General features: G+C 40.9%; 1 protein-coding gene and 2 long non-coding RNA genes across 4 annotated transcripts in view; 1 reads left to right on the forward strand and 2 right to left on the reverse strand.

The window, feature by feature from the left end:
- LOC111266518 (guanine nucleotide-binding protein G(I)/G(S)/G(O) subunit gamma-12-like) overlaps window positions 1-26,069 on the reverse strand; it is an 89,654-nt gene extending 63,585 nt beyond the window's left edge. For both annotated transcript variants that reach the window (XM_086970937.1, XM_086970936.1), the window contains exons 1-2: window positions 25,619-26,069; window positions 20,053-20,168 (exon numbers count right to left, since the gene is read on the reverse strand). In XM_086970937.1, coding sequence (XP_086827063.1) covers window positions 20,053-20,168 — 116 coding nt within the window. In that variant the 5' untranslated portion in view covers window positions 25,619-26,069. The remainder of the gene's footprint in view (window positions 1-20,052; window positions 20,169-25,618) is intronic.
- Window positions 1,681-5,562, reverse strand: LOC147752670 (uncharacterized). Its single transcript, XR_015313495.1, has 2 exons — window positions 5,265-5,562; window positions 1,681-4,282 (listed from the first exon to the last, which is right to left on the reverse strand). It is a non-coding gene; the product is annotated as an uncharacterized LOC147752670 (long non-coding RNA).
- Window positions 5,612-13,493, forward strand: LOC111266519 (uncharacterized). Its single transcript, XR_002684137.1, has 2 exons — window positions 5,612-5,693; window positions 12,363-13,493. It is a non-coding gene; the product is annotated as an uncharacterized LOC111266519 (long non-coding RNA).
- Window positions 26,070-26,399: the final 330 nt, after the last annotated feature.

A 26,399-nucleotide genomic window follows, 5' to 3' on the forward strand; every position in this document is an offset into this window, starting at 1 on the left:
ACAAGCACATTGAATTCGCCTGCGCCTTCTGCCCCTTCCTTCTATCTTCCACCAACTGTGTGCCATTTCTGCCGTCTGCAAAACAGAATTGTTTGCCGCTAACAGCAGACAGCTGTGTCCGCCAAGCTGACATCTGAAATGAAAAATGACAGCTAGGCCCAGATAGCACGAGCCGGTTTGAAGTGCATTGCATAACACCGGCAACAGCAAAAGATAGCTGCTGTAGGGAGGCGTCGATGAGGAGCCTCGGTGGCTGTCCAAGCAAGAACGAGTTGAGATGTCTTCGCACGACACTTAAAAGCTCGATCTGCCTTGCCAGCATCTCTCACATGAGCCCCCCTCCACTGCTTCTACAGCGCGGGAATACGTTGAAATGTATAATTTGTCTTGGTAGGGATGTTTTGGCGGCGGCAGCAGCAGCAGCCGACCACCAGGGGTATTTATCTTGCTATCGCTGAACTGGTCGTACTATACATACGCGTATCAAGTGCGCACGCCTATGTGCGCCGTCGTCTGCGAAACTTGCCAAATCGCATCCCTCATATTTTCATCAGTCCAATAGTTTCATACCAAAACGATTACGAGTTGCTATCCGTAGCGCAAGAAATTTCAGTAGCAAAGACGTTTTTAGAGCTCGGTAGAACGCAGCGTATTGAAACAAATAGAGATTTTGACTTCGACGCTCCTTTCATCTGTGCGAGCTTTCTATTTAATTTATTAGACACATCTTTCAGTTTTAGGTAGGAAGGATGTATAGAATAGCTTTGTTTCGCCTACTTCTTTCATTTTACAGCAATACGTTTCTCTAACGTATGGTCTCGTGTTTTTTTTTTTTTTGAAACCGTACTAAGGGGAGTACTAAAAACCGTACTAAGGGGAGATGTGAGGATGAAGAGAAAGACTCAGATAAGTAAAAAGATGTGGAGAGGAAAAGGGAGATGCAGGTACGTAAACCCCTCTTTGGTAAACCATCGTGATGAAAATGTAGCAATATCCTATTGAATGACAGCATATTGAGACAGCGTATACCTCTACATATCTGTACATTCAATGATTACTTGGTTTCTGACAGCTCGAAAAGCCGAGAGGTAGCGAGCACTATAAGACTGCGAGTCGAAACTTTCAATGTGGGCTATAATAGACCGAGATATTGCTTAAAAGTAAGCTGGACTACCTACCATTCGTGTGAGGCAGTCGATTTTTAAAAAAGACCTTGCCACTACTGTGAAATGTCTTTTAGCATTGATCTCTTGACATACAACAGCACAGCCCTTGATATTCCGTAACTAAATACGTACTCTTTTTTTTACTTTTTTTTACTGATACAAAGCAAATATTAGTAATTCTTTGAAATGACTCTTAATAAGCGGCCATAAATATATAGTATATATATATTAGCTGATTATATACGACTACTAGGCATTCTAATTTCGCATGTTCTTTCAATGCGACATTCCCGTCATCCTATTACAAGATTAAGCCACTTACTACACACTAAGGGCCATGTCGGCGTGCCAAATAGGTTCGAGTCTCGGGTATCCTATCAATGTCTATCTCCAGTCAAATAATTCGAATGTGAACAGCGAGTCCCCGTTACTGATAGGATCCCTCATGCTAAACTTAAAATGCACTTTGCCTTAACGCCTTGCAAACGTCACAAACCTAATATATCTAATTCCATTTAGTTGTATTCTTTTCATTAAGAAAAATAAAAAAAGTGTTTGATAAAATTCTCATAGTACGTGACCAGAGAACTCTCTGCGCAAGAGACGTAAACGGCACTTATGGCAATTTTTTTTCTTGGGGACTACAGGGGCCAGCGACGGGACACAAGGTCTACGCAGATAGTGCACTTAGAAAAAAATACATCATATACGGTCTCCTTCCTTTCCTTTCTCGCCTGTTCAGGCGAACTTTTCCTTTGGACAACGTTCCATCTGGCGATAACCGTATGTCATATTAAGAGCTCCTTCGCTGCCCCTCTTCCTCGTTGCATTACTAAAGGTTTCCACATCTTTTCTTAGGTTTCCATATCTTAGGACGTAAAAGGTACAACCGTCTGTAATTCCTTCCACTTCAACCGCCTCTAGTCAGCCGAAACTTATTCTGCCTTCAAACACGATATACGGCAATGGAATTGAAGAAGTGGACCACTTTCGCTAGGGTACTGGTCGACTTAAGGGAACGCCGAGCGACACCAATCCTGACAAACGAATATGGATTTATCATCATTAGTACCCTATATGGTTGTCCCCGTGATAGGTTAATGGGTAGCCTGCAAATCTTAGGGCCACGTTGTGATCTAGGTGCAAATCCGGGCAGAGACACACTTCGTTTCTAGTTGGAAGCCACCCGTCTAATGAAATGTCTAACCGCGATACTAGACATAAAACTCGAAATATAGAGGGAGCACATAATTGAGGACTAACAAGCTATTCCAGCAAGTGTTTATAGTCTTACCGTAGCTTCTTTGACCGTACTCTCGTTACGTACGTTTTGTAGTACTACATAACATTAAGGTTTAAGAGCGATACAGCCATGGTTATTATTTTTAAAAAGTAAAGCATCGCAAAAACGTTAATGACAGTAATAGCAACAGTGATAGAGGGCTACCACGATTCGCCAGTGTATACATATATGTACATACACTATTATCTAAACAACCTTTCCCCGTATTGGCGTGTTAAGACACTCAGGCGACCGAAACGTACTCAAGTGGAGTCACCTATGAACTTTCTGAACGTTGTGTTTTTAGCTTACATAACAGGATACGTGCGTAAAATGTACGCGCACTCATCAACTCATTCAATGCTCAACGTCCTCCCAATAACGGACGCACGCTGAAACAGTAGAGACGTCACGTCCTCTCGATCATAACACGCTACTCATGGATTTGCTGTGCTAACCGATGCCGAAGCGGTTACTTTTACGAGAGAGGAAACCATACGGTGTTTGTAGAGAGCCCACACATTAGCGAAATGGGAAGAATAGCTAAGAAAATACACGAATCTGAAGTTACCGCTTGACGCGTAGACGATAAAAGGCAAATCCGCCATTTAGCGCATGACGGCGAGTGCACGCCGTGTGGTAAGTAAAACTCAACAAACCTACGATAGTGGGAAGACGTGTATAGTAAGGTTAACCAAGGTTGGACGCCAACCCAGCAGTTTATAAGAGCAAATATTACCTATATTTCATGGCAAGTCGACTGTTTAGATAACACAAGATTTGGCAAGTATGTATAAAATTGATACGGTCAAGACTCTACCTATTAGTTGTAGGTAGGTGGTGGAAACCGCTACCTAAGGTAAGACACTTCTAATTGGACGGCGCTTGAATTCACTGCGCACATCCCAAGCCAGTTATGAATTCCTCCATGCACAGTCCTAAAGGGTAGGACATTACAATAAGCGAGCTTCCGATATGTTGCTTATTAATAATTATAAATTTCATTTTGATCGTCATTATTATTACTTCCAACTCGCGAAGGTAGAATTGAGACGTGTCCCTTTTAGGATTTACGGAAAGTCGCTTAATTTAAACCGATATGTGTAAAACATTAAATCCAAGTAAATACGCATCCAAAATAAGGCCCAGTAGAAAAATTTCAAACAAACTCTTTATTGGAATAATTGCATCACATACTCTGAATTTGTCCTTAGTAGATCTTTCCAAAGATCCGTTCGCCCCAGCATTAAGGTCTAGGTTGAAGTGAGCCGATTAGCAGTCTGCCTGTTTTTTAATCAATAGTAAACGATATGCACGACGATAATAATAACAACAACAACAACAACAGCAGCAACATAATCCTCACTATCCCACTAGCTAGTTTATGAGTATGAGAGAACTGCCGTGCCAGAAAGCGTCCTTGAAGAGAAAAGCCGTCATCTCGTCTCCTCTTTGGCTCATAGAACCTTCATAGAAGGTTATAGTTAAAAGATTAAGCTGGCAGATGTCCTTAGAGATGAAAATAGATTATGGTGTTTTTTGGGCCTTAATCTTCTCTTCCACGGCACACCGCCCCTTCTTTTTTCCAATAAGCTTACCTGACTTATGTTGTCCCTGCGACAATAACTACTTTCTCATTGAGCTGATTCAATTCACGCGGAAACATAAGGAGACATCTATTTCTTGTCATCTAACCAAGGGAAGCGTTGGCTTGATTACCTCGTAAGCGTCTATCTCCTCTGCCATTCATATTCCATGCGAGGCATAAATTGTTGACTGGTTCGGTCGAAAGAGAGTCCAGCAATGGCAGAAGATGAACGACATAAGCAGTATGCTGAAATTGATTTCTCTATAGTAGCATACTATTGTTGCTTCATTATATTAAAGCATCGGGGTTATATATTTCACAATAATTGTGTTGAAGCTGTCTCTTGATAGATGAATTTAGTCATTAAATTAAAATTAACAAGTAACTAAAAATTGAAATTACCAAGATCTCTCAACAATAGTTTTAGCATATCTATCACAAAACTTTCCAGAAACTGAGGTCAGGGCCATTTCGATAAAACTAATTTTTTGTATTATGTCTCTCAGTATAAGTGTGTCCTTGTTTATTAAGAATTTAGATTAGTAACGCAGTCATTTATACTGGATAGCTTGTTACCAGAACTGAATTATCCTTCCGTCAAAGGATTTTGCTTACTGTTGTATTAAGTAGTTTACCTTCGTATTGGATATCGTGGCTGACAAACCGTTTGTTGAATAAAATCTTGTTTTTTGACATCGACACATAAATAAAAGGAAGCTTATTCTTTTATATTAAAGTCAAATTTACTATTTTTCTACAAGTACAATTGCGGTTGATAATATTTAGAATGGCAGTATAAGTGTGTTAATATGCTACACGCTGCTTAACGATCTTGTTGCTACTAGATACGCATGCATTTTGTCAATCACCAGTGGTGTTGTTTAATCAATAAACAATATACTTGTGTGGCTAGCAATTCCGTAAAACAAAATTTAAGTACATATATAGCGTGCTCGTGATTGAATTTGCGGTTGAATAGATCCAGCCAAAGAAATCTTGCTGACTAATGAAACAAAGGACCATTTTGATAATGCGAACAAATCCCAGTAAGCAATGTGACGGCACAATCACCTCACGAAGTTACCTTGGTGGAGATAAAAGCTAGCCCCCCACCTGCACACCTCACAATCATATAGGAATACGGCGTAGAGACATGTGGCACAGGTGGCCCTATTAACTAAACTACAACGTTTGAAATGCACCAACGGGCGGATTAAAATGAACTTACACCTCAGTTTATACTGTTAGAACGATTGCACTTCCTTATCATAGCTCATTCATGGTAGTAACAACATAAGTGGTCTCCGTGATAACTTAGTGGATAATGTATTTGCCCGTTAATCTTAGGAACACATTGTGGTCTAGGTTTAGACATAGGCAAGCTTTGGTTTGCCTGTTGTTTGACTGAATGTCTAATGGCGGTACCGGACGTAGCGAACTCGAAACACGGATCAACAACACAAGCGGTCAGTCGATAACTTCCAATTACTGAAATCAAACAGCCTTTTGGATTTCGAAGTTATGCGGCGTCCGTGCATATATTAGTGCGCGAATTTTCCCCATTTCATGATTTAACCAATTTCACCACCAAGCCTGGACTTGTCTCGTCAGTTCCTCTGTTAAGTACCCCTTACCGCGCATCATTTCTCACTGAGAAGTAGGTAAACAATAACATCTCACATATTCTTTTTTATGCTTTAGCTGCCATCCGCTTGTCTACAATTATGCCATTGATTGCAGCCAATGCATCAATAATGATGATAACGATAAGGAGGTGACGACTACGGTAGCGCCTCTTACTGAGTGATTACTTCCATTAGCTCTCATATTTAAAGAGAATAAGCTATCCGGAATCCATCCGAGACCCTTATTTTGACCCTTATGCTTCCTTTTTCATCAATTCTGACAGTTGAAATCGCGGCAGGGCTAAGACATGCAAAAGCTACTTCGACAAAAAGATTGGTAACTTTTGCACACATCTAACATTTTTTATATTAAAAAATGAAACGGGGTTCTTTTTTAGTTGTTTCCTAAGGACGAAAAGCAGCTGTTGTGCACTCTTGCCCTCTGGGCTTGTGTAAATTCAACTTGGTCTTGCTGGCTGTTACACCCAATAGCAAGCCAAGCTCTTGCTGCTTTACAGAAACTCGAATGCAAACAACAGTTACTTTGGTGGAGTTTGATGCCTGCATGTTAATTGGATTCTACTTTTCCGATTGACTACAATTACTATGTTATTTTATGTATTTTTTTTAAGTATGTAGAACCTTGACCATGTTTGTAAACCTTGCCGTCAGGGTAGTCTTTTCAAAAATGTACGTCAAGTTTAGGACAAGCTATGTTTATTTATGCTCAAATAAACACGATTTAACGTATCTGCTAAAAAGAACCCCAATTACGAACATTTGAAGACAGATTGTTATAATTAAATGCCACCCGTAGAGAGATTATCGTCGAGTCGATATCGAGTTATCGTCTGGATAACTGGAGCTAACCCGTGGATAAGAGCTAAAGCATTGTATGACCATAAAAAGGAATTGTACGTCAGAGGACACAGATTGTATTGGTAGCATTTTATTAAGTCAGTAACGGAATCCATAATCTCGACTTGCTCGAGGATGTAAACCTGGGCCATTTGGCTGTCAATTAGATATTTAATTGTGAAAAGACCTCTTCGTCTGACTAGATCGAGCGTTGATCTCGAAACCGAGTCGATTCTATATTAGTTATATAGATTCTATATAGTTGGGTCAATACCGGGCTACAAATAGCTTTTTGCTTTTTTGAGCAAATACGGGAAGATCAATCTTTTTTTGCTGGCTAACTTAAGCGTCAAAAAACAAGTTTTCATATATTTCTTTAAACATCTCGTTCTTTTCTTGCGAGGAAGAGGCTAAGTTATGACCAAAATAATTCCAAAAGTGATTAATATCTTTTGATGCAACATAACAGATGTGCCTTCAATTAAAACAACAATTACGAAAAACAGACAACTCCACTCCCTGACAGTATAACAAAACTCTGCTATACTCTGTCCTAAAAATAGGACAAACAACAGTCTCTTTTTCTAGCTGGCATTTCTTATTCATTTAATGTTCGTTTTTTAAATTATATCTGTGTCGATAGTTTGGCTTACCGGTTTTGCTTAGTGAGCCGCAGGACAACGTTCGCGTTTTGTAGGCTTCGCCGTGACCTAGGTACTCTTCTGGTGAGTCCTTTCGATATATACGTCGAGTTCGTTTGCATATCTGGATGACACATACTCATTTATAAATAAGTACTTCCATCTGAAGTACTTGGCCAGGCACAGACGTTTTAGATGTTCATTTTCTCATGGCGTCAACGATTTAACAGAATAACTTCCACAATCATAGCAGCAGGATAATCCGTCTCTCAACCTCTTATCTGTTTATTTTTCGGTTTATCTACACGTCGCTTCATACAGTCGTAACACAGCAGCCTGGAGACGCTACTAGCTTCGGTTCCATATCTTCATAAATTTTTGTTAATGCCGTGCAAAAAAGACAGCTCGATCAGAATCAGACTGAACAGTGCTACTGTCTGGATCACTTCCGGCCCTCTCGAAACAACTGCTTTTTTTGCTAGCAATCGCTAAGATGTGGCTCGTTTGTATTCCCTCCAGTAGCAGGATTAATGATAGTTTTCTTCAGATATGTGTTTCAGTGGATCTGTTATGGTCAGCCTATAACTCTCGTTACTCCTGTGTGTCCTGGCACCAAAACTCAAAATTGGATAGGAATAATACCGATCGGTTGAACCTGACTTCGGTTCAGCGGTTATTTGATTGGCCTTCATGCGCGATACATATACCAGCAGGCCATAAAAGTCATAAAAAGTCCATGAAAAAGAAGGGTAAATTCGCCACACAGGAAACAGAGAACACTATAGTTTATATACTTAAATACAACAGCTACTCACAAAAAGATCTCCACCCGAAACAATTTTCAATGACATTAGCACAGAACACAAACACAAATATATTGCATCAGCAAAATTAGCAAAGGTGCATAGAATGTCTTAATAGAACCCCAATTAGAAAAGGTCGATGTCTGAATGGCAAAATCTGCACGCATAGAGCACGCTATTTTTTTCTTTCGGGAAAATTCACATATCACTAAATGATCAGCATATCAGCTGACTATTGCTGCAGTGGCTATTATCTAGAAAGAAAACTATTATCTAAAATGCATCTGCATTTTGCAGTCACTTTTTAGTCCTATGCAATCGCAAACAAAAAATACACAGTCTACTATAGTTTAATCTTCACAGATATCATTCAAATGATCTTGGTCATCAATTTAAGACTTGCAAGACCAATATGAAAATGGAACCAATGAGGCTGGGTTCTGGAGAGCTTTTTTGCCCCATGCTTACGCTTTAAGCGGTTGGTTTTTACCAACCGCTTAAGGCGTAAGATTAGGTCGCTTCCTACGTGAAATTGTTCGTCGCATCGGTGACGTAAAAATATATAGGGGGTCTGGAATACATAGTGCAGTACACAGCTTGTTGAATCCTAGGAGCTTTCAACAGGGCTAACTTAAACTGTAGCATTGCTGGAGTGAATACAATATTCAATCTATAGTAATGACACCTTGTACCTGCTATCCATTAAAACCTTAGTAATGCTTTTAAATTATTCAACTTCTAAATATGAAATGTTTGCGATTCTTTTACATAGTGCCTTCGTAGACCGAGAAAAAGCAGGTTAACAGTGTCCTATTGATTTTATATGAAGGATTCAGCGGCTTCAGCATGCGTCATAGGTGATAATAGTTATCAATAATGAAAGAAATTCGGAACTTATGTCATAGATTCTTGTCTATCCTAATCATAACCATAACTTTCCGTTCTCACAAGAAATATGTAGAACTTGCACATAACAGTCACGAGGCTTTTAGTTAGAAGCGAAGTTATATAAGTACGCACAGCCGACGTAGACCCGTAGTCTACCATCGGAAAGATGACCAAATATTGATTTCGCCTAATATGTTATTAGAAGGTATTATAAGAGTAATTAACTAGATAGGCTGACGTCGTCCAACCAGTGAAGCTTGTGTTACTGACGGTAGCAATTATTATTTATCGAGTTTCTTTTTTTCTTAGCTATATTTACGTATGAGTGTAAATACAGGAAGTATGTATACACGGGAGTCGCTTTAGCTCTTAGAGCTCACTAAATAAAAGGTCCACCGCCCACGAAATACTTGTGGTCCTTCATATGCATCAGAGTTCGTTTTCAGATTTCAAGTATGTTTCTTCATAGCGAATGCGAAGGTTGTTTTGCTGCATATTAGCTTCCACATATAGACCATTATAGTCCGTTACCCCTTTTAGAACTACCTGCTTCACGTAATGGTAAAGTGGTAACGTGCTTGCCTATGAAATTCGAAAACGACAGTAAGACAAGACATAAAACTCAAAACGTTTACTTTTTCAACAGCTTTAAACATTAAACTAGCGAAGTTAAGCATAAACAAGTCGAAGTTCAACTAACGGCAATTTGTGGGTAAAACTTTTTCAGATCGATCGGGTCCCTTCGCTCGCGAATTTTCAGCGCGCATTACCCTTTTATCGCATCCTAGACAAACGTAATACGAAACAATTCAACTCTAATGCGTTTTTCTAACACATGAGCCGACCCGAATCAAAAGGTGCGCTGGTACTATTTTTTCAGTTTAAGCCCGCAAAGCCAGTAGAGTCCTTCATTCAATAGCCTCAATCAGGCCACCCACAACAGTAGATTCTTGTTTGCTAAAATGTCTGGTTCAACCCGGCTTCTGCGACTCCTGCAACCGTTTCTGCCTCACGTCAGTTCACTCTGTCAACTCCAGGCAGGACGACGTGGTTCGCAGACAACATCCGTAACGACAAGAACAACCATTCTAAGAAATCTTTTCTGAACGCTCTTTCTTCCTATTTTATTCACTTTGGATCTCTTCTTCCCCATTAGATGTCAGTACGTCAGACCCTCCGAAGTGAAAGACTCAATCGATGGACTATTGAATTCATTTAACACTCGGCTAGATTGAAGGTACGCTATAGCAAAGAACTTGAAGGTAATAGACGTTAACGAACAGCCATCTTACGAAACGTTATTGGAGAATTACAAGGTTCTCATATGGCATCGGGACTCGAACATGGGATGTACCTGTCTATTGGAGAAGCCTTTCCCTTTAAAAGGGGGCATACTGTTGAGATTTGAGGGGTACAGGGTAGAGTGCCCGCGCATCGCTTCGATATCGATGCGATAGCGAAGGATCGGTGAGATAAGCTTTCTTGGCAATTCAAATCTTTGTCCCAACACTGTTTCTGAGTGTTTGTGTAGAAAATTCGATTTAGTTCATTGATATGCTTGATTCAACGTCGGGTTCACATGTTAACCTATTGTTACTATCATCAGACTACTCTACCTGAAATGCATTAAACGACCCTCGGTTGAAAAGGAAAGACTGAACTTAGAACAAGTTTTTTTGCAAACGGAACAATATGTAAGGATCATCGTATATGTCATGATTATGGACCAACTCTAGATATTAAATCAAACCTTTCTCTCGATGTCGGACACCGCAGACAGGGACTATCCGGAAATCAGTAGTCAGATATTCTGCCTTGAATCTCTCTACCGGATAGCATGAACGGTTGACTTTTTTCTCACAAGTTCGTTTAGCAATTCCGTGTTCTGTTTGCTTATTTCAACCATACACCACGCATCCCATGTTTTTCTATGCCGTGTATCATGATGATGCTTACTTTTACCGTACCCTTGGCTTTCAGTCGACGCGATGTTCATAGCAATGAAAACATTGGACACAAACTCGACGTTATAAAGGGCGAATTACCACTAACAGCGTCTAAGGGGCAAACAGTCAGCGTTGGGTACAGCGGAATATAACGTGTTACAGAAACAAACAGATAGAAAAACTGTGTTGGGCGAAAAATAAGCCTACGCTTGAAACAGCGTTCGTTCGTTCGTTCGTTATTTAAAATTCCCTCAGTCTTAGCGTACATCTACATAGGTATGTGTTTAACGTAACAGTAACACTCATAAAATTATAGTTCTATATTTATTTCCCGGAGGGGTAGATTCTTGAAGTTTAAAGAAAGAAGTACTTGTTTTGGTCAACTTGTCTACAAATCCCTACTTAACTAACCCATTTCTGCTCTAAACTGTATGTATCACGTAACCCCCAGTGGGGAAGACTAGTCGGTTCATTTGTTTACCCGAGACATCAGAACATATTGTAGAACTTCAGATCTTGAAACTGAAATAGCTGAAGGTGAATAGTGCACGGACATTATGATATATAAAAAAAAGTCTCAGTAGTAATAAATCTACAAAGTAAAACTCTATACTGAAATATAATAACCATATAGAAAAATAATATTTGAAAATAGGAATAATAAGGATTGGACCGGTGCAATAACTTTCGATATATATATATATATATCGTCTGGGTTCGACTCCGAAAGTAGATAAATAGGCAGATTTCGTTTCGGTCTGATAGAATGCCTAACGATAATACCGGACGTAAAATTCGAAACATAGAAATGTATAAGCGAAAGAGGTACACATAATTATGGAGTAGTTTTCCCTAACTAACAACAATACAACGAAACAGGAATGCAAGCTAGGTATATATATGGAAAAATTATATCACATAATATCAAACTTGCTGAGAGGAAACATCTATTTTCAACACGTCTTCCTCGTAAAAAAAGCTCTTTTGCTACATTACTGGAAGTGCGCCTGGAACATTCAACGGAAATATTCACCGGCCACGTCTAATACGGTAAAGATCTTTTGTAGCCTCCCATCGTAGTTCAAGTTTCGAAATATATGCCTATGGGAGAGAAGCTTGACTCATAACAACGGCCTTTACAAGAGAAGTTGTATCCTTCAGGTGTGACTTTAGTTTCGTTGAAAAGCCTGTATTTACTAAAATGTACACTCGAAGTCATGGTTTTGAACTTTAAGAAAAAAATATTTTATTGCATGAGTTTTTAGATAAAAATAATAATAATAGTCATCATCCATTCGTCACATTAGGCATTATGGTGGCATGCTTGGTAATTGAAAATGGAAAATATGGAAATTTCATTCAAATTTCAAACAGAGAATCGTAATACACAAAAATTGCACTGATAAGTTCAGAATATAAACTAAAATATATAAAATAAAAAGTATAAAACGTAAATCCGTGATGCTGTGACGAAAAGTGACGCACCTTTCATCCGAATGAAATGACTCAAATGAAAAAAAATATACCTTTTACAACAGATGCACTACACTGATTTCTGGTTATAGGTAAAGTTGTCAAAATGTATTACGAACTTGTTTGCCGAAGCCAAAAAAAGTAGAGAGAAAAAAAAGTTTCCAGTAGTTGACTGCGTATACAATTGTAGGACTCAGCAAAAAAGATGTCGAAACGGATGCACGGTAATGGATTGAAAGGCGGAATCATTAGCGAAGTGACCGGGTTGCCAGAAGCGATAATGCACGAAATGAGATAGCTCAGCTCGGAAACTTTGACAAAGGAACTTGACAACAAACTTCTTCCTCACGGTATGCATCAATGGTCCGAACATCGTCAAGGCCCGGCTTCAAACAAACCAAGACATCGAAGCGCGACAGGAATCCATATAAGCCTCTAAACGCTATCGAGTAAGCTAAAACCGTTAAACCTAACGCTTTCGACCAAATGGCTACGTCACGGAATACAAGAGAAGCATTTGGCCAAAAGCCAATTCGCATCGTGTTCCTATGGATTCTAATCTGGCAAAAGAAAAAGCTTTCAGCTCTTTCTCAAGTGATATTTTAAGGCTTGCATCAAATAAGTATTTGTATAGGGCCATGTACATCTCCGTGGATGTTATAGATAACATCCACGGAAATATACAGGACAAGCTAACGGAACCTCGGCTGTATCGAGAGCGGGTCTCAAAGCGCAAAACCCGGTGTTTTTTCTGTTACTGGTTTTACGCAAGCGCTCCTGGTGCTATACTGGGGCAGGTGTGATCGGTTTGATTACGAACTGACATTTACTGGCTGCCATCCTACATCAATTAAACCTTATATATCTCTTCTGATGATTATACCCTTCTGATTACACAGTTAGACTTGGAGCTAAATACATCGTATAAATGTACCCAATAAAAAAAATAGCGGCCTATGATATGCCGAATTACCGTGTAACAATATGCGTAAAGCCTTTTAGAGCTGGACAGCATCGAGAAGGAACGTTGTCCTTAATAGCATATGCCTATTACAGCTTAGTCACCGAAGGGTATGAACATGCAACAACGCGGATAGTCAACGGCCTATTTTGAAAAAACGACTCGCCTATAACCTCTGGTTACGCCACAGCATTGAAACTACTTGAATCATAAAACGCTTTTAAACGATAATAAAGATACGTTTATTACGACACACGATCAACCGCTATGTTTTTTCTGTAAGATGGATAATACTTTCCCTGCAGGTGAGGATCGTGTGCGTACGGCTAAACACAGCCTGGCATCTAGGTCCGGATGATAACCTCGAACTGCCATACTTGAGCTTCTAGTGTACGTACTGTACACGAAAACAAGTCTTTCCCGTGATATCTCTGTTAATAACATAAAATACTCATTGTTGTAATTCGTAAAGATTCTACAAATCTCATGACGACTTTTCTACGATTTCTTGTGCTGTTCGGACTTTAGTTTATCTGTACATAGCTGTAGTACGCTACACACTGCGCAGCCAAATAGACTTTACATTTAATTTCAGTGGAAACTTTGTGGGCACCGGTACATGAAGCCTTAGCATACTGAAGACCACCCCTGAAGTCGATAGTGCTCACAGTGTTTAAATCGTAACTTGAGCAAATAGAAACAAAGAGCCTATTACAGATGTTTATTCGACACACAGATAGCACATCCGTGCAGGTTACGTAGAAGATGAGATATTGAGAATATATATTTGGTACACTAAATGTAAATAAGTGACAAACACAAGAACCAATAAGAGGCCTTAGAAACTAGATTGTGATGCAGATAGCCGAGAAAGTTCGGCCTGGCATTGACGTAGGATTGTCGACATCCAGCCAAAGACCACAAACGCCGCAGCGGATACAATTAGGAGACTTGTTTAATTAGCCAATCCATTAACAAATGCAGAACAATCAGCGAAAACATGACCACTGGTATTCTCTCTTATCTTGTGGTGGTAAAGTACAATTAATATTCCTATTCGGGCTAAATAATAATCAAGTTCCTTGGCATCTGCCCAAAAACTTCTAGGAGTCCGAACGTAAACTGTCATTCTTTTATCTTAACACACCGTGTTATGCAACCCAGTTGGCCGAAGTAATGAGCGAACCGAGTACCGCTACGCCATCGTCAACAGCGTTATTGTTAAAGCATATTCACTGCTCGATTTTTACTAGAGAAGAATGCTCACTTTAAAAACGAGGGGATTTGGGGAAACGACCAGTTATTATTCCATGGATAAGACCAGATTTAACAAAATTTTATGACAGTACTGGCCTGTGTCGCTTTAACGAAGTAATCTATCATACTCGGCCATCTTCTTTAGGTCCTGCTTGATTTTGCTTCTGCAAGACATAAAAAACGTCAGCGGTAATAGGGACCTCCGTCATTTCCTGTACTAGGCGCTGTACGCTTTCCGCCAGCTAGTAGAATATTGAATTCTTTTGGTAATATTTTTCCATAACGATAAAAGCCATTTCTGATACCGACTTAGCATATACACAGCTGTCTTTGCTGTCTATGGCCATCCCCTACTCCGGTGTCGACAGCAGTATCGCCGTCATCATGATTCCAATACTGCATTTTGCCCTGCTGAAAATCTATTTATCTTTTTATACTCTTGAGGGTACTGTTTCTCATGACAAGTCGTCGGGCAAAACTGTTAAATGGTTATCGAGTTAAGTGAAATCGTCCAGAAGGTTAGCTTAGCCGTTCTAGCTTGTCGCGCTTCTAATTAATCCTCAAAAAACTTGACGTACTTGTTCGCTGTTATAGCACCCATATGCGTGACACTGGAGATGGAAAAACAGTGGCTATTGCCTGCGGTAGCCGGCAGGAGTCACCACCAGCGGATGTTTATATACGACTTTGAGAGGGTGGAGGCCCCTTTCAGTGCAGCATCTGACGCTTCTACGGGTCTAGTCCGTAGCCGACGATGACGCAAAGTCAGGCAGAACTGGAGAAGTTAGAAGAGCAAACAAAAACTCGGGTATATTAAAGGTTTCAAAGTGCCATCGGTGACGGCCACCGAATAGCGAGCTCTCAGACACTGGAGCTAGCGGATTAGGGAGAAAGACTTTGATGCAGCTCCCTTTTTACGTCTCGCCAAGGCTTCGGGCAGAAACAGCTGTTTATGATCACGTTCGGAACGGCCGTTCCTCTACCAGGCCACGTTAATTTTTCACACATCGTCCATAATAGAAGAAAATGACTCAAGTGACTAAGTGTTCATTCAAGTAATGACAGAAGATTTTAGGTGAGCGTGGGCACATGGCCAATAAAAAAACATTAGTCATTATTATTATTACGGTAGTAGATCAATAGTGCTCCCACGGAGTATATCGTAAAATAATATGGGGGCAACTTTGATGGGTGAACTTTACGCAACTATTGCATAAGCATCATCAGCAAAGGTTAGCCAGACTAAAGGGAGTTAACGAAAGCAAATGTGGCAGAATTTAGACGGTGACTGCGCTTCGGAGGTTGTTTTGACGATAGATACAGTCAAATTATAGGTAGGGAGACCTACGTACAGCGATATTAGCGAAAGCCGTGAGTTGCGTCTGCGTACAAACATTACGTTTAAAAGTACCCTTAAAATAGTGTGGTATCAATTCCTAATTAGTATGTCAAAGTCGACCCCACGCAAAACAGTTTATAAAAAATAGGCCCACCGTATCTAGCTAAATTTGTCATTTTTTTTCTATCACAATAGCCGTGTAAATTTCAATCTATAATTCTTTGATCACTCTTTTCAACAGGAGTGACAGGTGAGATTTCCTAAGGAATATTATCGTTGCTGAGCACAAAACCTTTCAGACATAATTGTGGCAATAGCTTCGTATTTGACATGCGTAAAAGATAGGAGTGCCGGACAGATAGTATGTGAAACAAAAACGATACTTTTGCAACTCACAGGGTAACAAACGGTTCTTCGTGGGAGCACCATGAAGTGCACCTGTAATCACTCGTAAAAAGGCAAGGAATAGTTCTGTCTATATTAAATATCTGAAGACAATCGTACGAGCTCCGGGTCGAGTAAGGGTGCCCACGTTCGTATTGCACCTCCAATGCTAATCTCAGTGTGGCAGCTCTTCTCAAAGTCTTCCTAGCATTAAATCATGCTAATACAAATAACAATCGATAAATTTAGAGGATTTGAGTTTCGCTCAATAGCGAGCTGTGCAGACTTGTTCTGCACCAGGCGCCAAATGCAGAAGACATTTAGTGCGTCACAATAAACACATTCCTATTGATTATTTATGTTTTGTCAGTTTGAGTAAAAATAACTCATTCGTTTGTAACGTGTCGGCAGTTTTCTAGATAGAGAACAACGAGAAAAAACGAAAAATTCCGGCTATACGATTATATGACAATACCGCATGCATGAGCTTTTATACCGGTTGCTTTATGGCCTACGGCTTCCAGGTTTTTCAGCACAAATCTCCTACGATGCTGCAACCTCTATGTGCCATCCCTTGTTAGCTTGAAATAGCAATTGAATTTCGGTGAACGGTTGTCTTATCCAAGTACGTATTCGCAGAGGGAACGTCCAACGTCTACATCTGCATGCCCATATCATAGGGGTTCTATTCAATTGCATTGCAAACAACTTACTTTTTTTTTGCGTTCGACGGCATGCTAGTGTTATCGATATATTCAACACGCAAGGTATTTAAAGTTACTACTTTCAATGTTGTCACTAAAACGTGTACTCCATCTTTGCGAGTATCTTTGTTGGGTTTTATTTTGTCATGGTCGCTACTGTTATCGTTGTAACAGTTAGTTACCAACTTAATCTCATGGACCAAACTTAATTTTCTAAGCGCTAACTTTCGTTTATGTTCAGAGACAATTAGGTATAAGTCTAGAGAAAAGTGCACATCTTAAGCTTGCGATGAAGTAATTTTTTCTTGCGTCGAAAGATCGTGCGAAAATCGTGAGGAATACAACCAGATGGCGAAATCGAGATAGACATAAGTAAATGTTTCGAGTTTTACATTCGGACCTCAGGTCGTTTTTCATTTAACCTTTCCCCGTAGATTTTCTATGGAAACAAACCCAGTTAGGTATACGAAACCTAGATATGCGCCTCCTAGATACCTAAACGTGGTTCTAATTTGGGGTTTCTTCCACAGACTGGTGACCAATTATTATCTGAATAATAATTGTTAATTTACTGACATTTTATATATATATTTTTTTATTTTTGATGATTTTTCTTGATTATTAATTTTTGGCTATTATTATTATTATTTTTAGCAAGGAGAATTTGAATTGGTGTAGAAACGTATTTGTTGGTTACAGTTACCAGGGCAGCTATTGAAAAAGGAACGCCCAGAGGATGTCGCCGTCTGAATCTGAATTGTTAGGCATATTCTATGTGTTCATTATAGGGTTTATAGTACGTTCTAAATGCTTTTCACCCCTTCATGGAGCAAACGGAAGGGGGTGTTTGCGAGAAAAACAAAACTGTACGGGAGAAACTACGAAAATCTCTCAACAGGGTTCGTTTGTTTGTTCTGATTGAAAAAAAAATTAAGTACGGTAATTTCATGAAATAAAAACAGTTCAAACAAAGTAGCTCTACAAATTAGTTAATGTTAAGAAAAAAAAATTGCGAGATTTTGTGACATTATTATACTCAATAACATATCAGAGAGAATTTAGCTGTTAAATTCTAGGTTGTGATCATCAATAGAAACCATACGTTTCACGCAACATATGCTATATTTCACATGCATTTACATCGTACCATTGTAATACATACCCTTCCAGCAAAACAGATTTCTAGGAACAAATGTACGATGTTCTATTTCAGGATCGTATACTCTTATGCGCCCTTCTACGTTCTTGACCATTTTTTGGGCCTGTAAAGAGGCGTTATTGTTACATAAATTGTTCGTCTAGAGAATTGGCCTCATCCAAAACAGACAGCCTCAGCGATTGTCCGACGACTATGCCAGATAGTGGAAGCTAAACCAGGCCCATTTCCCAACTTATCGTCAATCTGGCAAACTTCGTTTGCTCGACAGGTGTCACAGCGGCAACTTAATTAAATGAACGACTCGCTGAAGGTACCGAACATTTAGCCGGTTACCACTTCATGAGTCTTCCTCGCTGATCAGTTAATTTAACACATTAACTATCTTTCCGTATGCAACATACACAGAGCTCTTTTACAGGACGGTGGTAGTTTTTTATTGCTACCATTGTACACTCGTACCATACTACATGTGATGAATTCACTCATTAAAATTCGTTCTACAATTGACGATTGAGTCCTCTATCTACGATTGAGAAAAGTTGTTTTCAGCTATTTCAATGTACCGCCATCGTTATCATCGGTACTGACGATGAGCAACAACAAACTCTTGTATGAAACTTCCCGAATCGTAGTTCCTCTGGTCCAATATCCAATTGACTAGTTTCTGAGTCAATCTAGCGAAACTCACAAACCGAACCAGCGACTACATTAGTCAAACATCTCCGGAAGTGAATGTACCTTCATGACGAAACTGATTCCTCGACATTACATGTACATGCACGCTAGGGCCGAGTTGGCGGGCACGTTAACTGCGATACTGCGGTAGATGCCAGGAGCGTCTAACCCTTTATCCTGCAGAAAAAACGAAATCTGTTCAACCGCCAGTAAGTGACGTGGGAATAGTAACAGCAGGACATTAGAACAAAAGCTCACATCCATTGTTTCAGGAATAAAAAAAAAAAAGTGTAGGATCCATATCTCGTAGATTATCGCCAACAGCGCTAGCAGCTGTCGGGTGAACGGGGTGTATTAGTTGCCTGGCACAAGCACACGCAGCCGCAGTAGCGGTCGCCTTCGGCGAGTACGCGCGAGCCAGGCACGCTCCGTCATCGCGATTGGCAGCTATAGATTGTGCCTATACTAAATCGAACGTTTCCAAAATTAGCCTTTCGATTTTCTTTAGAGATGCTATCTTTAGATGTTTTAATTAAGTGCACGTTTGATAGCGATCTATTTAGAAAGCGCGTCTCTATGAAATTACACAGATCGATGTTATTAAACAGAGCCATATACCCTATATCTGCTTTAGTATTTTGGCAAGATTTCGCATTATGAAATATAATTGTTTTTATTACAGTTTATTATATCTATTGAGGCCGTTCAAAATGCAAAAATAATTCAATGGACTGTGATTTTGAAAACCTCTTCCTTTAACAACTGCACTTAAGCCCAGATCTCAACGTAAAAAGACGAAATACATAGGTTTGACGTTTCAGTAGTCCTCAAAGCAAACCACAGGTCTAGTTAGTATCTGTACGGTGCCTTGCTAAATTTGTCAGCTTCTCCCAAAGGTTAACGTACTCGAGTTTAATAGCTTTCATAGCACACAATATTACTCCATCTTAAGACAAAAGCAAGCATTCCCGTCGGAAAGCGGGAGGGTACTTAATTTCCGTTGTCCTCAGCGGAATATGGATGGCACATGGAAAGCAGCCTGTTATATGAGGTAAGAGAACAGACATTCATCACACAATTCATCCGCAAGCTTTTTGTGCCAGATAATAAACACAATTTACACTGTATTGTAAACGTGATTTAACCTTAATAGCAAAACAAAGCAAGCTAAGCTCACTTCTCACAGCACTGATCACAACAGATGCCTTCAGCGAAGACTATTGCTAAAACAGCCAGTTGCAGATATACCTTCATTGCTACTGATTAATGCTGTTATTATCGTCCTGCACAGTGTGATACTCACTCGTCACAGGCGGCGGACACGGTGATACGTTTCAGCATGGCCTCCTGGCGAAGCTGTATCACCCGCTTTTGCATTGCTACGGTCTGTGAAATCTGTGACTGGATCGCTGTGGCCATCTGCGAAAGAAATGATAGCAGGCAAACATAGACATTTAATAAGCCTATATCGACCACTTAATTAGTTAGTAACTGACCTTAGCGTTTCAATAAATAACTCAAATATCGTATTTGTGTTTGCGAGTTTCCAGTATAAGTTGAAAGCAGGCCGCGAAGGGAATGCGACTTCTTTTTGGCCAACCGGTTAGGGAGCGGTATCTTTATATATCAGCACGAACGAAAGCAATCCACCCTTCCGATTCGATAAAACCATTCTTATGGGTACAGCGCAAGCGACCAACACCTTGATCTACACATAAGCTATGAACCTTCGCTAAGAATACTGGTACTGATGAGTTTTAGCCCATGTTCGATAGACTGTATGACTGGCCATAACGTATACAATACATAATCACAAGTAGGGCCCACTCGTATTTTACCCCTGCAAACGCGTGAATAGCCACCCTCGGGTTCTACTATGTAATCGCTCGAAACTTGCATACAAGCCTCTTGGTTTACCCCGGGGTATTCTGTTGATTGGAAGCAGGTGAGTAAGCTGCCTTCCAGTATGTGCGAACAAACACTGAAGATGAAGTTCTTTCAATACTAGGCACTGGCCGCAAGTAGCTATTTCTCATATGAATATGCATCGCGCGAACGAATCTTGTTTGGCCAATACAGGTGCCTGTACGGGATATCGGTTCTCAGGGCGGCCTATTCGCGTGCCGTTCGAAATGTAATAGAGCGTAGAACTGATGATTAAGTTGATGAAACCATCCACCAGATAGAACTGCCGTATTCCATCGTAGATCGATCAGCAAAACCCATATATTCGTATTCAAGTCGAAATTACTCAATTGTTCATAGTTCACATTGCACTGTATGATAGTTTTGAAAAAGGAAGTGACCGGTCTAAGAAGAAACAGATGCAACCGGCTTTAACACGGGGCAATTTATCGAATCTTCCGAATATCCGCCCAACGTATATGTTTCTCGCTTACGGGAAAAGAAAAGGTACTTTCTATTGGCGACAGCATAATTAAGCTCACCGGCGCGGCGACTGGGTGACAGCATCTATCCAAAGAGGCACCAGTGACTATCCGTGTTGCCCGAAAAATGAGTACTGTGCATGTGATGAGTGACGCTGACAGATACGTGAATATCGTAACCGGCTCGATACCAATATTCGTGGAGACAGTACGCTATGAATGAGTAGAACTTGACAAAACACATCTCGACAGTAGAGAGCCTCGCGAAGACACTAGGACATGGTACGAGGTACACAGATTACCCGTTGTTCTATTCAATCAGGACTGTAAAGTGGCGAACGATATTCTCGCGAGAACCACGGCCCAAGGGAACGTCGCGTTATATCATCACTCAACGCCCGGTTGTCAAAAGCGACCGATACAGCGACCTATGCGAGATAGCCAGAAAAGTAATTTTCACCACCGCAAGGAAGATCGAATCTTTTCTTTAGACGTGAATACCACAAAGGTCAATAGAATAAGATGCAGAGGAAAAACAGCAAATCGAAACCAACGACAACTCGAGCAATACCCAAACATGATCTCCAGCAACACAATTAACCATCGAAACCGAAGCGAGCAAGGTCAGATTTGATGGTACCCGTCAGCAGCAGCGGCATCGGGCCGCGTCCAGGAATCTACTCATGGCATCCAGCGTCGTATAGACGATTCGCCGATTAGTAAGCGCCCTATAACGGAGGGAATACCTGGAAATGTTGAAGAGTTGGCAAACAGTAGAGGTAGAACAGAAGCAATACAGATAGTTAACATGTCAATCCTATATTTAATAAGCTGCGGTGATTAATTCGCAAGTATGTTCCCGACGAATGATGCAATATCTCATCCGGTGCCATTGTTCCTAGTATTTGTCGATGAGGAATTCACGACAGAGCGCAGCTTGTTCAATCACAAGTTCACCACTTTCATCGTGCTAGAGGTCCTGCAGACCTGCAGAACAAACCAGCAGCTTGGACGGAGTTTACAATAAACATCTCAAGAGCCCCATCGCTCTGGACCCCTGCTGAACTGCATTATTTAATGAGTGTTTACGTTCCTCCACCCTGGCGAAAAGCGCGAAGATAAAAGTAAGCTTACTCTGCCAACCTTATGGCACAGAACCACTACGAATATATGCTATAAGTTGTTCCTCAGTCTGTCCGCCTTAGAGCGTGTAAGCTATACCGAAGGAATAACGTGGGTCTTGGGAAGTGCTCAGCAGAAACAGAATACAGTATGCTGATGACTGACAATAAAAAAGCACTCAACAATTTAGCGAATGCCAATGCGGGGCATTTGTTGATTCTGAGGCCGTATTCGGCTCCACACTTTGAGGTATGGTTCAGCGTATTTGGGTGTGCGTAAGCATATCCTGTGATATATTCGTTCTGTTGACTGAGATCCTAAAGTAGATACAAATTTAAACAAAAATAAATAAGCATCGATGACAAAGTGGTGGAGCTTCCCCCTTCTCCCAAACGGTTAATGTAGCTCCAGGTGGTAATCTGAGCCCCTTCCGTTCTCAGTTTTACTTAGAGGTTTTCCTAAGGAAACAGGGGGCCAACGGAACCTAGTCGAAGTTGTCCAAATGCAGCAGGCTCTGACTAGGCTTAACATAGCATTAACGGAACTAAGATAGATGGTCCACTTAAATAAATCTGAGACCCTAAAATTTAAGAAAGGAAGCAAAATCATGCCTGGCGATATTGTCTCTCGCTAGGGCTTCTCTGTGATAGATTAACAAATGCTCGTATCTCAGACTGCTCATCTTCTTTAACGGTTACAGCTTCACCTTGCATGTCACAAAGATGCAGACAAGCGTTAATCGCATTCTATGCGATCAAGTCCTCAAGTCGTGTTTCTGGCATCATTTCCTCAGCGTTCCGCCCATTTGACCTGAAAGCGGCACCGGTAGTGGTTTACGAAGTAAATACCACTTGAAAGAACCATACAGTAGTAAATCGCGATCTATTCAACCCAGTGAAAGCCTTTTTCTTGAAGCGTTTTCTAGGCTCTGACCGTAGAGCAAGAAACCGACTAGTTCACTTTTTGCCCACACCCCGCTGTTCATTGGGAATCTGAGACCGCTTTGGACTTCTGGCAACCAAGGCTTCTGCAGATGTCTTAGTAGGTAGAAGTTCGCTGGAATAGACCGTGAATTTTCCAACGTGGGCGTGGTGGGAGGCAGTGGCTGGAAAAAAATCGTACTGAACAAACCGTCACGTAGCCACTTGTTTCACGATCCACAGCTTCCTCTCCAAATCATATACGGATGGGCGCCTAACAACGGGCGTATTCGTAATAGAAACAAGTGGAACGGCGCAAAAACCATTCAAGCTGCTGCCCTTTGATGCCTTCGCTCGCAAACCTGGCACTTGAGGTGCTGTTGCAGGCCAAGCTACTGTGCCGCAAACTTTTAATCTATCTGAACTTTTTAAGCCTATTATTATTACAACTTAGAGGCCATACAAATAAATGATCATTGGTGGCCCTATATAATATATATAATAACGTGTTGGGTATGTTCTATAAAAGGTGGATTATTGTTATTCTCTTGCACAACTACAATAAGGAAAAACACGCGTTAAAATGTTCATTATTAGTACGTGCCCACATTATGCAAAGCTACAAGATCCCTACATCTGTAGTACGAAAATGCTAATTCTATAATGTGTATTTATTTGTGCTTTGAGTTCAATACACTTCCCAGCCGTGTTTGTTACCAGTGAGGTAGGCTAAAAGCAGATCAAATACAGTGTTATCACACTTGCGCACCCCATCTTGTCGTTGGATGTAACCTTCAAGGGTTATCTGTCTACCCGAGTTCCTGCTTGCTTGCTTAAAAACGCCTAGATGGCAGAACTATGAATATGTTCCCCCTTAGCTGGCTAGTTCTTGCTCAAGTTTCAGCGAGCGTTTTCCTAATTATTGGGAGGAAAAAATCAGCGGCAATAAGCCGAAGTTCTAATCCTCCAGACCCCAAATTCTGGCCAGTAAGCTGGTCTGTGAATGGTCCTTGGTATCTAAACCCCTCCAGCACATCTTGCACTAGATGAGAAAATATCCATGCTATATTACAACCAGTTGAACCGACTGGCCAATCGCGTAAAGGTGAAGTCTCGTTGTCCGCCAACTTGTTTAATCTGCCGCTAGTTTGTCGAAAACCGGTCCAGCGGACTATTTTTAGCTAGTCTCGCACCCACAGTGTGTGATTACAGGTTTCACTTATGAGTCGACCGATACATCGTATTCGCCTAGATGAAGGGGGTTCGACGAATCCGCATGGATTTCAATGTGGACGACAATCCAGTAACGAACTGGGCAAGCTATTCTAGACTTGAAGGCTGAAAGCGGTAAGAGGACGGCAGTAAGGCGTAGGTCAAATAATAGGCCAAGCGTAACAGTTCCATGAAGGGGTTTAGGCCATTAAAGCTAAGACTCGAACATGTTTATTTGGAACTAAGATACCTTCTTCGACAACCACCGTTTTTCATCGCCCGACTAAGCTAGTTCTGCCAGAGCGGCTTCAATTTAGAATAATGTAAAACTTTCATTTAAGCCTTTCGATTTTTCGTATATATACGCCTATATTTATTTTATCATTGATATTTCTATTAATTTATTGCAAACAAAAATAGCTAGGATCAAGCCCACAGAAGCTAGGATTAGTCCCAATAAAACATGTTATACTACGTACTCTACCGGAAAAAAGCTGTGAGAAGCGACCGTGGAATCACATAAACACGTATCTTAATTAGCCATGGCAGAAGTTTGGTATCAGATACATTAATTTGAACACTTCGATCATGTCTGTCCACCCAACATGTGTTAGGTATAGGCGATTTTTAATGCCAAATTTTGAAAAACACATGACAGATGCTGTTGCTGTGCGAAGTCAAACAAACCCTTTCCATATTGGAAGTATGGCACAAAGGACCTTTAGGTTTGCAGCAACAGGAGACGTACAGGCCAATGTTAGTTGGAAACAAGTTAGTTGAAGTTGCTGAGGATGTTTGTGAAGGCTGAATGTGGCCGATGAGTAATTTCATCTCTTATCGTAAATATGACAAGCATCACTGTGGTGGGGTTCAGATACAAGGAGGCTTCGTACGAGACAATTCAAAGGCAGACACGAACGAAGTACACGTTCCATTCCACAGGTGGCTGGCTATAATAGCTTGAGACAAATCACTCATGTGCCTTAAGTATTCATGCAGATGTTCGTGCAGGGCAGAACGCCAGGCTTGTTGGGCCTGTTTCGGTTGCGAGCAACTATGCATGCAATCCGATGGACACAGGGAGGCATATTATCCGTGGTTAGTCACATTCAATCGTTCAAATGTGAACGGAATTAGCATCATAGTCATTGCCAGGGTCGATCACTGTGTTAATCTTGTACAGTGTCGAAAGACTCGATCTACATTATAACAAGACAAATTCACTCACAATGTTCTTTCTCCGCGTATCGTTAACGTTGATACCACACGACCTTTCCAGTCTTTTGTTTGCTCTTCTTTTTCCAACTGTTTTTTTTTTTTATTTTATATCCACGTCGTTACTCGTGGCAGTACCACTTGCCGTTTTTTTTTTTCAATTATTTCTATTGATCACTATCACAGGCGCTATTTTCTCTTGTCACCAAGTTCTGACTTAAACCTGTGTGTTTTCACTTATGCATGCGGCCGCTTTGGAGCGAACCGACTAACACACTTTATTACAGCTGCCGCTGTTAAAAGTTAAGGGCCTTTTCGTGCGACCGTTTCGTTTCACAGGTTGGATTTCAGAAATGATGCTTAATAGCGGTAAGTTGCAACGATTGATTAGCTACGAAAGGTGTACTACTGTCGGCTATATATGAGTGATTCGATATACACTCTCGACGCCATCCGAACGGGATGAAAACGCGGGACAGTCGGCAGCAAGGCTAGATAAAATTGAGAAAGGACCGCAGGAGAGGAACGACCATAGCGCCCCCTGCGCGGGAAACGCTTGTGGGAAAGCAGAGCTCTGCCGTATTATCCGGCCCTGCCGGCCGAAGACCGCCGCAGTTGCAACCGTGGCCCCTATTAACGTCCCCTAATGCAGTCACAGGCTGCACTGTTCTAGCCGAATGAACATGGCAGGATCAGCTTGTTGGCGGCTTCGTAGCTGTTAAGAACTCGATAATAGCGAGCAACGAAAAGCGGTTGGAAGTTGACAAAAGTTCAAAAACTTCCGATGGTTCTGG

The sequence above is a fragment of the Varroa jacobsoni genome, unplaced genomic scaffold (genome assembly GCF_002532875.2).
Source record: "Varroa jacobsoni isolate VJ856 unplaced genomic scaffold, vjacob_1.0 scaffold_1093, whole genome shotgun sequence".
Classification (NCBI taxonomy): domain Eukaryota; kingdom Metazoa; phylum Arthropoda; class Arachnida; order Mesostigmata; family Varroidae; genus Varroa; species Varroa jacobsoni.